Source organism: Cotesia glomerata, linkage group LG9, assembly GCF_020080835.1.
Source record: "Cotesia glomerata isolate CgM1 linkage group LG9, MPM_Cglom_v2.3, whole genome shotgun sequence".
NCBI classification, from domain to species: Eukaryota; Metazoa; Arthropoda; class Insecta; order Hymenoptera; family Braconidae; genus Cotesia; species Cotesia glomerata.
Window position 1 is genome coordinate 15993827 of NC_058166.1, and position 15494 is coordinate 16009320.

General features: G+C 25.2%; 1 protein-coding gene across 2 annotated transcripts in view; it reads left to right on the forward strand.

Moving 5' to 3' along the window:
- The first annotated feature begins 4258 nt into the window (after positions 1-4258).
- Positions 4259-15494, forward strand: part of LOC123271168 (MAP kinase-activating death domain protein) — a 34386-nt gene continuing 23150 nt past the window's right edge. For both annotated transcript variants that reach the window (XM_044737405.1, XM_044737406.1), the window contains exons 1-9: positions 4259-4709; positions 6653-6821; positions 7630-7798; positions 8749-8926; positions 9067-9224; positions 10729-11026; positions 11127-11489; positions 11578-11684; positions 13184-13893. In XM_044737405.1, coding sequence (XP_044593340.1) covers positions 4614-4709; positions 6653-6821; positions 7630-7798; positions 8749-8926; positions 9067-9224; positions 10729-11026; positions 11127-11489; positions 11578-11684; positions 13184-13893 — 2248 coding nt within the window. In that variant the 5' untranslated portion in view covers positions 4259-4613. The remainder of the gene's footprint in view (positions 4710-6652; positions 6822-7629; positions 7799-8748; positions 8927-9066; positions 9225-10728; positions 11027-11126; positions 11490-11577; positions 11685-13183; positions 13894-15494) is intronic.

A 15494-nucleotide genomic window follows, 5' to 3' on the forward strand; every position in this document is an offset into this window, starting at 1 on the left:
CGTGAGTGGAAGTAAATGAGCGATAGTCTGTAAAGAGAGACAGCACTAGTGCGTGAGAAAGAAACCAATACCTATAACTTATTGGTGTCTTTTTTTTGGGGCAATACCTCCTTAAAATTATTTGAAAATCGTTCAAAATTATCGTAAAATAAATCTAAAAATGTTTAAAGTTTATTGTAAAAACATTACAAAATTGTCCCAAAAATGTCCTAAAACTGTCCCGAAAATGTCCTAAAACTGTCCCGAAAATGTCCTAAAATTTTTCATCCATTAATCTTAGGATAAATCTACAACCGTACAAAAATAAATTGTCTTTCTTAAAATCATTTGAAAAACGTTCAAAATTGTACTAAAAATATTTAAAAAATGTTCTCAAAAAATTAAAAAAATGTCCTAAAAATGGTCAATAAATGTTTCATCCATTAATTTTTAGACAAATCTACAGCTGTGCAAGAATAAATTACCTTTTTTAAAATAATTTAAAAAACGTTTAAAATTGTAGTAAAATTGTCATAAAATTGTGGAAGTATTCTGAAAATCTTCAAAAAAAATACTTAAAATCGACAAAAAATTACTTTAATGCACTATTTTAAAATTTCTGATTATTTCTGAGATGTCCCAAAATTATCCTAAAAATGTCCCTTATTGTGTCACGTTTGGATGTCCCACGCTTGGGACAATTTTTTTTTACACAGGTTGTTTTATTAATCCGCAAAAATTACCCATGTCAAAATTTCTCATACAATAAATATCTCCAAGTACAATAAATTATCAAAACATAAATTAATCTGACAAAAATTAATCATCATTTAAGACAAATAATCCGTGACTAATTTTTGGATATGCATCTTTTTGTTTGTGCCCTTTTATCATGGTTTTTGTGTGTGTTTATTCGACATTAGACTAACACATAAGCTCAATACCGTGTTTTGCCCTTTTATTTAAAATCAATAAATATTTATTTACAAATTTAATTATGTTAAGAGTTAATGAGAAGTTTTGGTATGAAAAAGTATATTCAATGATATTTTTGCCATGAGAAAATATTGCATAAGAAATTATTGATGAGAAATTTTTCCGTCGGTAATTATTACATTAGAAATAAAAGACAGCCACCATTTATTTTAATGATGGTATTCAAAGACTTATTTGACAATTTATATACTTGAAATGTTTATTGGAATATAATTTATTTATTTGATGTATGTATTTTTAGATTGCCTAAAGAAGTTGGGGTGTCCGACGAGAAAGTAGTAATAAAGTGTGAATTAATTGTCAACATTGCGTTTATAATATGATCAACCTGATTATTATAATTATATTAAATATTTTTTTGACCTTCTATTTTCTCACTTTTGTTCCTAATTTTTTATTATATAAATAGTGAAGATATATATGTATAAATAAGTCGTGAATTTTTTATACTTATATTCCATTGTTAAATATTTATATGAATATATATATGTAAGACTGAATTAGTGCGTTTTGTATTATTATTTTTTTGAAGATAATTTTTATTTAAAATGCGCAGTCTAAAAATCGATAGATGTAAATTTCACGGCTAGATTTTAAACTGTCATATCATTGTCTTTTAAATCTGATAAATAAATAAATAATAATAATAATAATAATAATAAAGATTATTGTAATTAATAATAAAAAATGAAAAACAATAATAATTGTAATATTAAGTGTAATGTTGGAAGATATTTTCTCGAATATTGAAAATATCTATTGTAATCAATTTTAAATATTTAATTACATAATAATATTAATTAACATTATTACAATACTGATAGGAGGTAATTGTCCAGATGAGTGACTTTTAACAAATGAAACAAATATATATATTAATTAGATATTAAAGATAATATGTTACATGAGAAAAAACATATTGTTAAATATGTTTTATTGGTGATTATTTAATATATAATTAAATAAAGTCATTTTATTGTTACATGAAAAAGTTGAATTTATTTTTATTTTTTAAAAACATTTTTTTATTGATTTTTATCTATCTTATTAAGAGAATAAGAAAATTTTTGTGTATGAGACATAATTAAGAAATTACCTGGTATCTTGAGAACTCTTGACATTTTTAAACATATTTTATTTTATTTTATTTTATTTCAATAAACAAACCCAACAGCCTAGGCCATTAACAGGGTTAATAATACAATTGTTAGTACATAAGAAAAATAAATTTTTTCCCGAATGAGCTTACCCCGATGTTACATTCATCGAGACCTTTCATTTGGGTACCCACATCGATTTTTCATATATTTATATATATTATATATATGTATGTATGAAAAATATGTCAAAATGCATGTGGGTACTCAAATTAAAGCTTTTGATGAGTGCAACATCGGGATGAGCTTATATCTTTAAAAATGTCAATAGTTAAGAAATGACGTTGTATCTTGTCAACTAATGATAATTTTAAAGATATAAGCTAATCCCGATGTTACACTCATCGAGACATTTCATTTGAGTACCCACATCGATTTTTCATATATTTCTATATTTTATATATATGTATATATGAAAAATATATCAAAAATGCATGTGGGTACTCAAATGAAAGCTCTCGATGAGTGTAATATCTAGATGAGCTTATATTGTTAGAAATATCATTAGTTTAAAAGATACAATGTTATTTCTTAATTATTAACATTTTTAAAAACATAAGCTCACCCCGACATTACACTTATCGAGACCTTTCATTTGAGTACCCACATCAATTTTTCATATATTTATATATATTATATATATGTATATATGAAAAATATATCAAAAAAGCATGGGGGTACTCAAATGAAAGCTCTTGATGAGTGTAACATCGGGATGAGCTCATACCTTTCAAAACATCAATAGTTAAGAAATGACGTTGTATTTTGTGAACTATTGACATTTTTAAAGATATAAGCTCATCCCTACGTTACACTCATCGAGACCTTTCATTTGAGTACCCACATCAACTTTTCATGTACTTTATATATTTGAATATATTATATATGAGAAATATATCAAAAATGCATGTGGGTACTCAAATGAAAGCTCTCGATGAGTGTAATATCTAGATGAGCTTATATTGTTAGAAATATCATTAGTTTAAAAGATACAATGTTATTTCTTAATTATTAACATTTTTAAAAACATAAGCTCACCCCGACATTACACTTATCGAGACCTTTCATTTGAGTACCCACATCAATTTTTCATATATTTATATATATTATATATATGTATATATGAAAAATATATCAAAAAAGCATGGGGGTACTCAAATGAAAGCTCTTGATGAGTGTAACATCGGGATGAGCTCATACCTTTCAAAACATCAATAGTTAAGAAATGACGTTGTATTTTGTGAACTATTGACATTTTTAAAGATATAAGCTCATCCCTACGTTACACTCATCGAGACCTTTCATTTGAGTACCCACATCAATTTTTCATGTACTTTATATATTTGAATATGTTATATATGAGAAATATATCAAAAATGCATGTGGGTACTCAAATGAAAGCTCTTGATGAGTGTAATATCAAGATAAGCTTATATCTTAACAATATATATTATATATATGTATATATGAAAAATATATCAAAAATGCATGTGGGTACTCAAATGAAAGCTCTTGATGAGTGTAACATCAAGATGAGCTTATATTTTTACAAACGTTAATAGTTAAGAAAGTAAAGTGCAATTTAACAAAATTCATTATTTTATAAAGCAAAATTTTATGCATTTATAGTACTGCAAGGTTGCTAGTTAATTTTAATTTTAATAAAATTAATAAAAAAATTCTTCTTTGACATTTTTCTAATTTATTATATCTTCAATTTTAGAACCACAAATTAAGAAGAAATATTTCTATTAAATAAGAATTGACGTATATGAAGCAATTTTATCATAAAAATTTCTATCTATAAAAAAATTCCACTCATTCTTAATGAAATATATTTATCACAAATATCATAAATATAACTCGGGTGAAATTTTGGTAACAGATTGAATTTTGTTGTATTGATCGTCTGACGTAATTTATACCGAGGGTGTGTGTTAGTAGGTGTGTATGTGTGTGTTTAAATGTCAATATGAGGTACACGTGTGCAAGTTGATCTAGTTTTTGATTGGTTAGTGATACGGCTGAAGGTTATTTTTACGTGCGCATGCACACTATCATCTTCTCTATAACAGACATATATATGTAAACTATAATAATGATTATATTTTTGCCCATGATTCAAACGTCAGTTTAGAAGTTAGTCTCGTCACGACTTTCACGTCGACGACATTTAAACCCAGACAGAGTTATAAATATAAAACATATCCTTTTAATTAATGTCATAAAATTAAAATGACGAAGAAAGAATATTGATTTTAATTTTAACAAAATTAAATTAAAAAAAAAAAAAGATATTTCTTCTTGCCGTAACTTTGTTCGCTAATTTAACTCCGCTATGAGCTCAGTAATTAGTTTATTCAATTACTATACTCACTTCGCACTAAATAATTTCCCGTCAACTTGACGTTAAATTGTTCTGATACCAACAATAATAATAAATTTAATAAAATATATCCTGTAAAATAAATTTCGGGGAAAATGGATGTGCAAAAAAAATTTTTGTGTCCGAGATTAGTCGACTATTTGGCTATCGTTGGCACAAAAGCACCTCCTGTTTCACGACAACCAGTTCAGGTAATTAACATAATAAGAGATTAATTCTTAATAATACTAAAATTAACATAATACTAAACTTAGCCGACGTTTTTAATTTTTTAATTATTAAATTAGAACTAAAAAATATATTTTTAAAATTACACTTAGTTTTTTAAGTTTTTTACAAATAAAAATTTTTTTTTATTATTTTGCAATAATTTTTTTAATAAAAAAAAGTTCTAAAAATTTTTAAATGTCGAATAACTTAATTTTCATAAGTTTGCCGATGAAAGTTAAGTTAGCCGACATTTACAAATTTTTAGAATTTTTTTTATTAAAAAAATTATAACAAAAGAATAGAAAAAAAAAATTTTCATTTGTAAAAAACTGAAAATTTCAAGTGCAATTTTTTTTATTAAAAAAATTATTACAAAAAACAGAAAAAAAATTTCATTTGTAAAAAACGAAAAATTTTAAGTGCATTTTTTTTTATTCAAAAAATTATGAAAAAAAATTTGAAAAACTAAGTGCAATTTTTAAAAAATAATTTTTTGATTTTTTTGAATTAAATTATTACTAAAAAATATTTTTTTCAAATTGCACTTAGAGTTGAAAAACTCAAGTTTTTTTACATATGAAAATTTTTATTTATTATTTTGCAATCATTTTTTTAATAAAAAAAAGTTCTAAAAATTTTTAAATGTTGACTAACTTAATTTTCATAAGTTTACCGAAGAAAGTTAAGTTAGCCAACATTTACAAATTTTTAGAATTTTTTTTATTAAAAAAATTATTACAAAAAAATAGAAAAAAAAATTTTCATTTGTAAAAAACTGAAAATTTCAAGTGCAATTTTTTTTTATTCAAAAATTATGAAAAAAAATTTGAAAAACTAAGTGCAATTTTTAAAAATAATTTTTGATTTTTGAATTAAATTATTACTAAAAATATTTTTCAAATTGCACTTAGAGTTGAAAAACTCAAGTTTTTACAAATTAAAATTTTTTATTATTTTACAATAATTTTTCAATAAAAAAGTTCTAAAATTTTTAAATGTCGACTAACTTAATTTTCATAAGTTTGCCGAAGAAAGTTAAGTGAGCCGACATTTACAATTTTAGAATTTTTATTAAAAAATTATTACAAAAAATAGAAAAAATTTTCATTTGTAAAAACTGAAAATTTCAAGTGCAATTTTTTATTAAAAATTATTACAAAAACAGAAAAAAATTGCATTTGTAAAAACGAAAAATTTTAAGTGCAATTTTTTTTATTCAAAAGTATGAAAAAAATTTGAAAAACTAAGTGCAATTTTTAAAAATAATTTTTGATTTTTGAATTATTAAATTATTACTAAAAATATTTTTCAAATTGCACTTAGAGTTGAAAAACTCAAGTTTTTACATATGAAAATTTTTATTTATTATTTTGCAATAATTTTTTAATAAAAAAGTTCTAAAATTTTTAAATGTCATTTACAAATTTTTAGAATTTTTTTTATTAAAAAAATTATTACAAAAAAATAGAAAAAAAAATTTTCATTTGTAAAAAACTGAAAATTTCAAGTGCAATTTTTTTTATTAAAAAAATTATTACAAAAAACAGAAAAAAAATTGCATTTGTAAAAAACGAAAAATTTTAAGTGCAATTTTTTTTATTCAAAAAATTATGAAAAAAAATTCGAAAAATTAAGTGCAATTTTTAAAAAATAATTTTTTGATTTTTTTGAATTATTAAATTATTACTAAAAAATATTTTTTTCAAATTGCACTTAGAGTTGAAAAACTCAAGTTTTTTACATATGAAAATTTTTTTTTATTATTTTACAATAATTTTTTCAATAAAAAAAATTCAAAAAATTTTGAGATGTCGGCTAACTTAATTTTCATAATTTTTATTACAGTATACGATTGACTAAATATATATTTTTTTTTTAATATATATGCAAATGTATATATGTCTACTTACCATAAATTATTTAGGTACCGGAATTATTACGCCGTTATCCAGTAGAAGATCATAAAGATTTTCCTCTGCCACTGGATATGGTTTACTTTTGCCAACCGGAAGGTTGTTCTAGTGTTGGGCCTAAGCGAAGTGCTCAGAGAGATTCAACGTCATTTACTTTTACTCTCACTGACAAAGATTCCGGTAATAATACTTACAAACAAGCTATTAATTATTTCAGAAGAAATTGTTTTGATATTATATCTGGTCAAAAGTATTTCTTTTTCTGAAATTAGCACACTTTATTATGGACTTTATTTGACTCATAAATTAATTCTAGAAGATTATTTTTAAAAAATTCTATTTATAGTTTTTTAATATTTCACCATGTGAATTTTTTTATTAATTATTATAGAAAAGAAACTTAATTTGCAGGCATGAAAAATTTTTTAGAATTTTATAGCAATTAAATTATCATGGAAAAAATTAAATAAAAAAATTCTACTGGTCAAAATTTTTAAAAAATTATTTGTGAAAATTTTTTAAAGCAGTTTTTTTTGTAAAAATTAAAAAAATTAATCATATTTTTTTTCAAGTCTTTTTGATGAAAAAAAAATAATTTCTTCTCTTCTCATTCTAATTTCACTCTTAAAATAAAAAAAAAATTTTTTTAATTAATTTGTGTTCCAAATAAAAATTAACTAGTCATTAATTGCACTAAAAATGATACTGAAGTTAGCAGATAACTATTAATTTTTTTAATTCTTACAAGTTAATTACAATAAAAAAATGGTTCCAAAAATTTTCACTAATAAATTTTTTTAATTTTCAGTTATGAATTTTTTTTTATTAATAATTATTTAAGTGCTATAAAATTATAAGAAAACTTCTATCATCTGTCAACTTCAGTGTAATCAATCAAACAATTTCTTCCCTTAAAAAAAGTAGCTTTTGTTCCAAATTTCATCTTTTCTAACTTAAAAAATCAATAACCAAATTATATGTACTTAAGGTAAAACACGTTACGGAATATGCGTTAATTTCTATCGACCAGTCGAGCGTTACACATCTACATCTGGGTCCAATAGTGTCTGGAAAAAAAAAGACAAGAATGACGCGAAATTACGTAAAGAAAATTGGCGCAAAAGTATGGAGCGCAGCACTGATTCTGCATTTTCAAGGTTAATTTTTAATTTTTAATTTATGACATTAAATTTAGCTGTCATTTTACAATTTTTTAATTTTCTTAAAAAAACAAATTTCTTCCAAAAAATTATATAATTTTAAAGTTAGCAGTCAGAGAATTTTTCAATTTTTTTTTAACAAATAAATTTGTTCCAAAAAATAATTTCGAAAAAATTGCATTTTTTATTTTTTTAAATTTCTACATGTCAATTTTTTTTCTAATTTTTTTTTGCCATAATTTATTAGTTAAAAAAAATTCTAAAAATTTTTGAATATCTGCTAAATTTATTTTCATAAAATTATATGATATTAAAGTTAGCAGTCACACAATTAAAAAAAATTTTTTTTTAACAAAAAAATTTATTTCAAAAAATTATTTTTAAAAAATTGCATTTTTAATTTTTTAAACTTTCTACATGTCAATTTTTTTTCTCGTATTTTTTTTCCAAAATTTCTTCGTAACAAAAATTTTGAAAATTATCAAATATTTGCTAAATTAATTTTCATAAAAATTATTTGTAAAAAATTGCATTTTTAATTTTTTTTTGTTAATTTTTTTTTTTTCATAATTTATTTGTTACAAAATTTTGTAACAAATAATAATTATAATACGAAATTAAATTTCAATTAAATATAATTTATGAAATTAGAACTAAAAAATATTTTTAAAAAATTGCACTTATAGTTTTTCAATTTTTTTACAAATGAAAATTTTTTTTTTTTAATTTTTTTGTAATGATTTTTTTAATGAAAAAAAATTTTACAAATTTTTAGATGTCAGCTACTTTAATTTTCATATAATAATTTCATAATTTAAATGATGAAATATTTGCTAAATTAATTTTATTTTAATTTATTGATTAGAAAAATGTAAATACATGAATTAGCCATTAGAAGGTAGTAAAATAAATCCCTTGCACGATAAATATTAATAATTAACTTATAGCGACTACAGAAGCAGTGTAATTGGTCCCAGCGACTCTGAGAGGGAATTCCCAAGTCGCAGAGGATCCGATACTCCATTAACTACCAGGGCGCCTCGCTTGGGAATCACTGCGCCGAGTTGCGACAGCGAAAGTGGTGGAAGTCATTCACCGTCACCTCGAGCTTCTCGTCGTCGACAAGTAAGTTATTTATAAATAAATTTAACCTTTAATTATAGATAAATAATAACAGTGAAGCTAATTTTAATTGCTGATTGATGATAAATGATGACATTGGGATCCAGATGATAAATATTAATTCATAATTTTATTATTTTCAGAGAATACGAAATCATTCATTAACTTCATTGTGTATTATATCTCATCATCCATTTTTTTCACGTTTCCGAGAGTGTTTAAATGTTTTAAAAAAATTAATCGATGCCTGCAATGAAAATGCATTGCCTCAGAAAGTTGGAGTTTCACGGCAGACAAATAGGTATTAGAAACAGTAATAACTACTGTACTGAAATTAGCAGACATTTGATCATTTTCATAACATTAAATTAGCAACCTTGCAGTCACTATGTGACTTCCGTGACTTGTGAACTATAAAAATTGAAATTTTGCTTTATTAAATAATGACTTTTGTTAAATTGCATTGTATTTTCTTAAATATTGACGACTTTAAAGATATAAGCTCATCCTGATGTTACATTCATCAAGAGCTTTCATTTGAGTACCCACATGCATTTTCATATATTTTTCATATATACATATATTTGTATATATATAATATATATAAATATATGAAAAATTAATGTGGGTACTCAAATGAAAGATCTCAATGAGTGTAACATCGGAGTGAGCTTATATCTTTAAAAATGTCAATAGTTTACAAGATAAAAGGTCATTTCTTAATTATTGACATTTTTAAAGATATAAGCTCATCCAGATGTTACACTCATCAAGAGCTTTAATTTGAGTACCCACATACATTTTTATATATTTTTCATATACACATATATATAATATATATAAATATATGAAAAATTGATGTGGGTACTCAAATGAAAGGTCCTGATGAGTGTAACTCCAGGATGAGCTCATATCGTTAAAAATATCATCAGTGGACAAAATACAACGCCATTTCTTTATTATTCACATTTTTTAAGATATAAGCTCATCCTGATGTTACGCTCATCAAGAGCTTTCGTTTGAGTACCCACATGCATTTTTGATATATTTTTCATATATACATATATATAATATATATAAATATATGAAAATATTGATGTGGGTACTCAAATGAAAGGTCTCGATGAGTATAATGTCAGGGTGAGCTTATATCTTTAAAAATGTCAATATTTCACAAGACATTTGTAAAATTGCACTTTACTTTCTTTACTATTGACCTTTTTAAAGATATAAGCTCGTCCTGATGTTACACTCATCAAGAGCTTTCATTTGAGTACCCACATGCATTTTTATATATTTTTCATATATACATATATATATAATATATATGCATATATGAAAAATTGATGTGGGTACTCAAATGAAAGGTCTCGATGAGTATAACATCGGTATAAGCTTATATCTTTAAAAATATCAATATTTCACAAGATAAAAGATCATTTTTTAATTATGTATCTAATAGAGAGAGCATTTTCGAATGCAGCCTAAATACTTATCATAATAAATTGACTATCGGTGAGAATGATATGAAACCTTGAAAAGGCACAAATTCAAATCAAGACCTTTGCAATGGCCTTAAATTTCACTAAAATAAATTAATAGAAAATAATTTTTAAGAAATTGCATTTATAATTTTTTAGAGCTTCTAAACATAGCATTTATTAAATAAATTTTTTTTTTGTTGTAATTTATGTATTAAAAAATTTCTAAAAATGATCAATTGTCTCTCAATCTCAGTACCACAGTATATAAGAATATAAGTAACAATCAATACCAACTAATTGAACCGTTATCTATTTTTTCAGAGACACTGTCTGGAGTGTATTGACGTCACAAAGTTTCCAAGGAGCATCATCGCTCGTATTACATGACGTCCGTGAAATAGAAACTTGGATTTTACGATTACTTAGTGCCCCAGTTCCCGTTCCTGATAAAACCCGTGTAGAGCTAGAAGTTTTATCACCCCAAGTTCCGCCGTTATGTTTTGCGCTCCCAGATCATACGCGTTTTTCGCTAGTTGATTTTCCTTTGCATCTTCCATTAGAGCTACTGGGGGTTGAAATTTGTCTCAAAGTTATGACATTAATTCTCCTAGAGCACAAGGTGAGATTTTATTATTTAATTTTATATCAAAAGAAATTAACAATATAAATTATTTCAACAGACATTAATATCAAATTAATTAATGAAACTTACTTTGCAGATTGTCCTCCAGTCCAGAGACTATAATGCTCTTTCGATGTCAGTAATGGCATTTGTTACAATGATTTATCCATTAGAATACATGTTCCCGGCAATTCCTTTGCTACCCACGTGCATGAGCTGTGCTGAACAATTATTATTAGCGCCAACACCTTTTGTTATAGGAATTCCGGCGTCCTTTTTATTATACAAAAAAAACTTTCGTATGCCAGATGACATTTGGCTTGTTGACCTAGATAGCAATAAAATTGTTCCACCAAGTGGTTATCACGAGACAATACCACCGCTTCCGGAACCCGAAGGCACTATTTTAAAAAATCATCTCAAGCAGTCAATGCAATTAATGGATCAAGCTGGTTCCAATGTATTTTATTTCTTCTTTTATTATTACAATATAATTTTAATTTTATTAATCTCAATATTTTATTAATTAATAAAAATTTATTTTGCAGAATATAAACACGGGGCCACATCAATTATCATCGAAAATATCTCCGCAGTCTGGAGTGCCGTCTCCAAGCCGTAGAGAAAGCTCAGCTTCGCATCAATCTACTCTAAGGTACTTACACTGAAAAAAAATTAAGAGAAAAATTTTTGAACCAAAAAATGTTGTTTTACTATTTAATTGCAAAATATTTATGAAGAACGAAAGAAAAATATTTTTAGTTTAAATAAGAATTTGTTTAATGAATTTTTTTTAAGTATTAGCATAATAAAAATATGAAAATTTATGTTGAGACATAAAATTCAATGCTTATGCATAGGAAGAGATTTAATGATAATTTTTTCTTTTATTAAATAGTAAAACGGCGAGCCATAAATATCCTTTCTATATTTAATTCAACTCATAATTTTAATTCGTAGACATTTTATCATATTCCTTTAAAATTGCAATAAAAAATATTAATTTTTTTAATTTTAGACTCTTAATTAAAGGATAATTTTGATTTGTAACTAGGAAAAAAAAATTTTTTTTTACATTTTCATAATTAAGAAATGACCTTGTATCTTGTGAACTATTGGTATTTTTTAAGATATAAGCTCATCTCGATGTTATACTCATCGAGACCTTTCATTTGAGTACCCACATCAATTTTTCATATATTTTATATATTTATATATATGATATATTAAAAATATATCAAAATGCATGTGGGTACTCAAATGAAAGCTCTTGATGAGTGTAACATCAGGATGATCTTATATCTTTAAAAAGGTTAATAGTTAAGAAAGTACAGTGCAATTTAATAAATATCTTATGAAATATTGACATTTTTAATGATATAAGCTCACCCCGATATTACATTCATCGAAACCTTTCATTTGAGTACCCACATCAATTTTTCATATATTTTATATATTTATATATATGAATATATGAAAAATATATCAAAATGCATGTGGGTACTCAAATGAAAGCTCTTGATGAGTGTAACATCAGGATGAGCTTATATCTTGAAAAATGTGAATAATAAAGCAATGACGTTGTATTTTGTCCACATGATATTTTTAACGATATAAGCTCATCCTGGAGTTACATTAATCGAGACCTTTCATTTGAGTACCCACATCGATTTTTCATATATTTATATATATTATATATAATTATATATGTATATATGAAAAATATATCAAAAATACATGTGGGTACTCAAATGAAAGCTCTTGATGAGTGTAACATCGGGATGAGCTTATATCTTAAAAAACATCAATATTTAAGAAAATACAGTGCAATTTAACAAAAGTCATTATTTAACAAAGCAAAATTGATTGCTAGTTTCAATTATGCAGTATTATAAAATGTAGATTTTTCCTTTTAGTTATTAATTTTATGATAATTTTTCTTCTCCTAATAAATAGTAAGAAAAATTCTTGAATCAAGTAAAATTTACTTGAATGAAGAAAAATTTTCTAGTTTAAGAATTTTTCTACTCAAATCAAGAAGAAGTTTTTTAAAATTAATTACTTAATTAATTCAAGTAAATTTTTTTTCTGTGTCCAAAAATTAAGAAAAATAAATTTAAAAGTCGGGATTACCATAAAATTTTTTTTTTTCAGTGTGATATCTTCATCCAGACATAGACCAAGTGTCGACCATGGAAATTCATCGCAGCATAGTCCTATAAGTTCACCCATAGCGTCAACAGCTTCGAGCCCAAGTCGTATGTCATTCAGCAGCCCAGTTGGACAGAAGCCAAATCAAGCTCAGCAACAGCAACAGCAACCCCAACTCTTCAACCCTTTTATCTACGGCAATGACGTCGACTCTGTAGACGTAGCGACAAGAGTAGCAATGGTGCGATTTTTCAACTCACAGAATCTCCTAGCGAATTTCACTGAGCATACTCGCACACTGCGACTCTATCCTCGTCCAGTGGTCGCCTTTCAGATAAATTCATTTCTTCGCTCCCGGCCAAGGACTAGCGAGTTTCTGGACAAGTTTGCGAGGACTCAAGCCGTCGAATTTTTGGCTGAGTGGTCTCTTACGCCCAATAATGTCGCCTTTCTCAGAGTACAAACTGGCGTATTTGATCCGGCACAAATCGGTGATAAGGGTCGCTGGTTTGCTGACTCGCTGGAGCCCATTTATTTTTCTGTGTGGGATGCTTCCAATTCTCTTATCAACGCTATCAAATCGCTCGAGGAAATGGAAAACCAGCCGACGGATGAAAGCGAATCTGATTCCGAAGGGGCTGATAGTACAAGCTCGTCTTATTCTTCGTTATCGGATTTCGTATCGGAAATGGCTTCTTCTGACTTATCTCCCAGTAAGTTTTTTTTTTTTTTTCCTTAAATTATTATTACTAAAGTTTTTGATGGCTTATTTTCAAATTGTTCTACGTTTTGTATCAAGATAGAGAAGAAATATATGTATATGCGGGAAAGATTTTATGTCTTATATTTTCGCCCGCATTTATTTTTTTATGTGGGTATAAGCGAAATGTTGGGAACTTGTTTATGAATTAGTTGTAAAAAAATCAATATTATACTGATAAAAAAAATAAGCAGTGTTGTAGTGAAAAAATAATTTTTTGAAAATTTTTAACAATTTTCTTTTTTAGATGAAGAAATAAAAATTTTTTTCACAGTAAATTGTATTTTTTCCAAATCAAATAAACTTTTTTTTTTCAACAAGAAAGATAGTGTGAGAAAAATTTTAATTATTTAGGCTGCATTTGAAAATGCTCTATCTCTAGATAAATTATTAAGAAATTACCTTGTATCTTGTGAACTATTGATATTTTTAAAGATATAAGCTCATCATGATGTTACACTCATCGAAACCTTTCATTTGAGTACCCACATCAATTTTTCCATATATTTTATATATTTATATATCTTATATATATATAAGGTAAAAGCTCCAATAGATGATCATGTACCAGTATATGATCACTCCATGTATTTGTATACCTATATTTGTGAATATAGATATACAAATACATGGAGTGATCATATACTGGTACGTGATCATCTATTAGGGCTTTTACCTTATATATATGAAAAATATATCAAAATTGCATGTGGGTACTCAAATGAAAGATCTTGATGAGTATAACATCATGATGAGCTTATATCTTTAAAAATATCAATAATTACTAAATGACCTTGTATCTTAAGAACTATTGATATTTTTAAAAATATAAGCTTATCCCAATGTGACACTCATCGAGACCTTTCATTTGAGTACCCACATCAATTTTTCATATATTTTATATATTTATATATCTTATATATATATATATATATATATGTATATATATATATATATATATATATATATATATATATATATATATATATATATATATATATATATATATATATAGATAGATAGATAGATAGATAGAAAAATTTATTTGATCCTAGAGTTCTAAGCTCCTTCAGGACCATCAACAATACATAAATTTTATCATTTACATGTATACATTTGATACAGTGTTTTTAATACAATTTAAATATTTGATATTAAATCATTAAAAGTAAGAACATATTAATTCTTAAAATAATAACATATTAACAGAGAAATAATAACATTAACATTTATTGTAAGAAGAAGTCATAGCAAGCCTGTTGAAATTGTTCGAAATTGTCAATTAATGTAATTTCGGCCGGTAACGAGTTCCAAACTTTTATACCATGAATTAGGAAAGAGTTTTCATAAATTGCACAATTACTTCTTGGCAGACGTAGATAATCATTCCTGACGTCACCTCTCCTTAGCACAATCGGCAGAAATTCTAAATTCGATTTAAATAATTGACAGTAATTTAACTTAATTTCTTTGTAAAATAAACAAGCTATGAAATAATCTCTTCTAACATCAAGTTTTAACCAGCCTAATTTTTTATAATACGGAGTAGTGTGC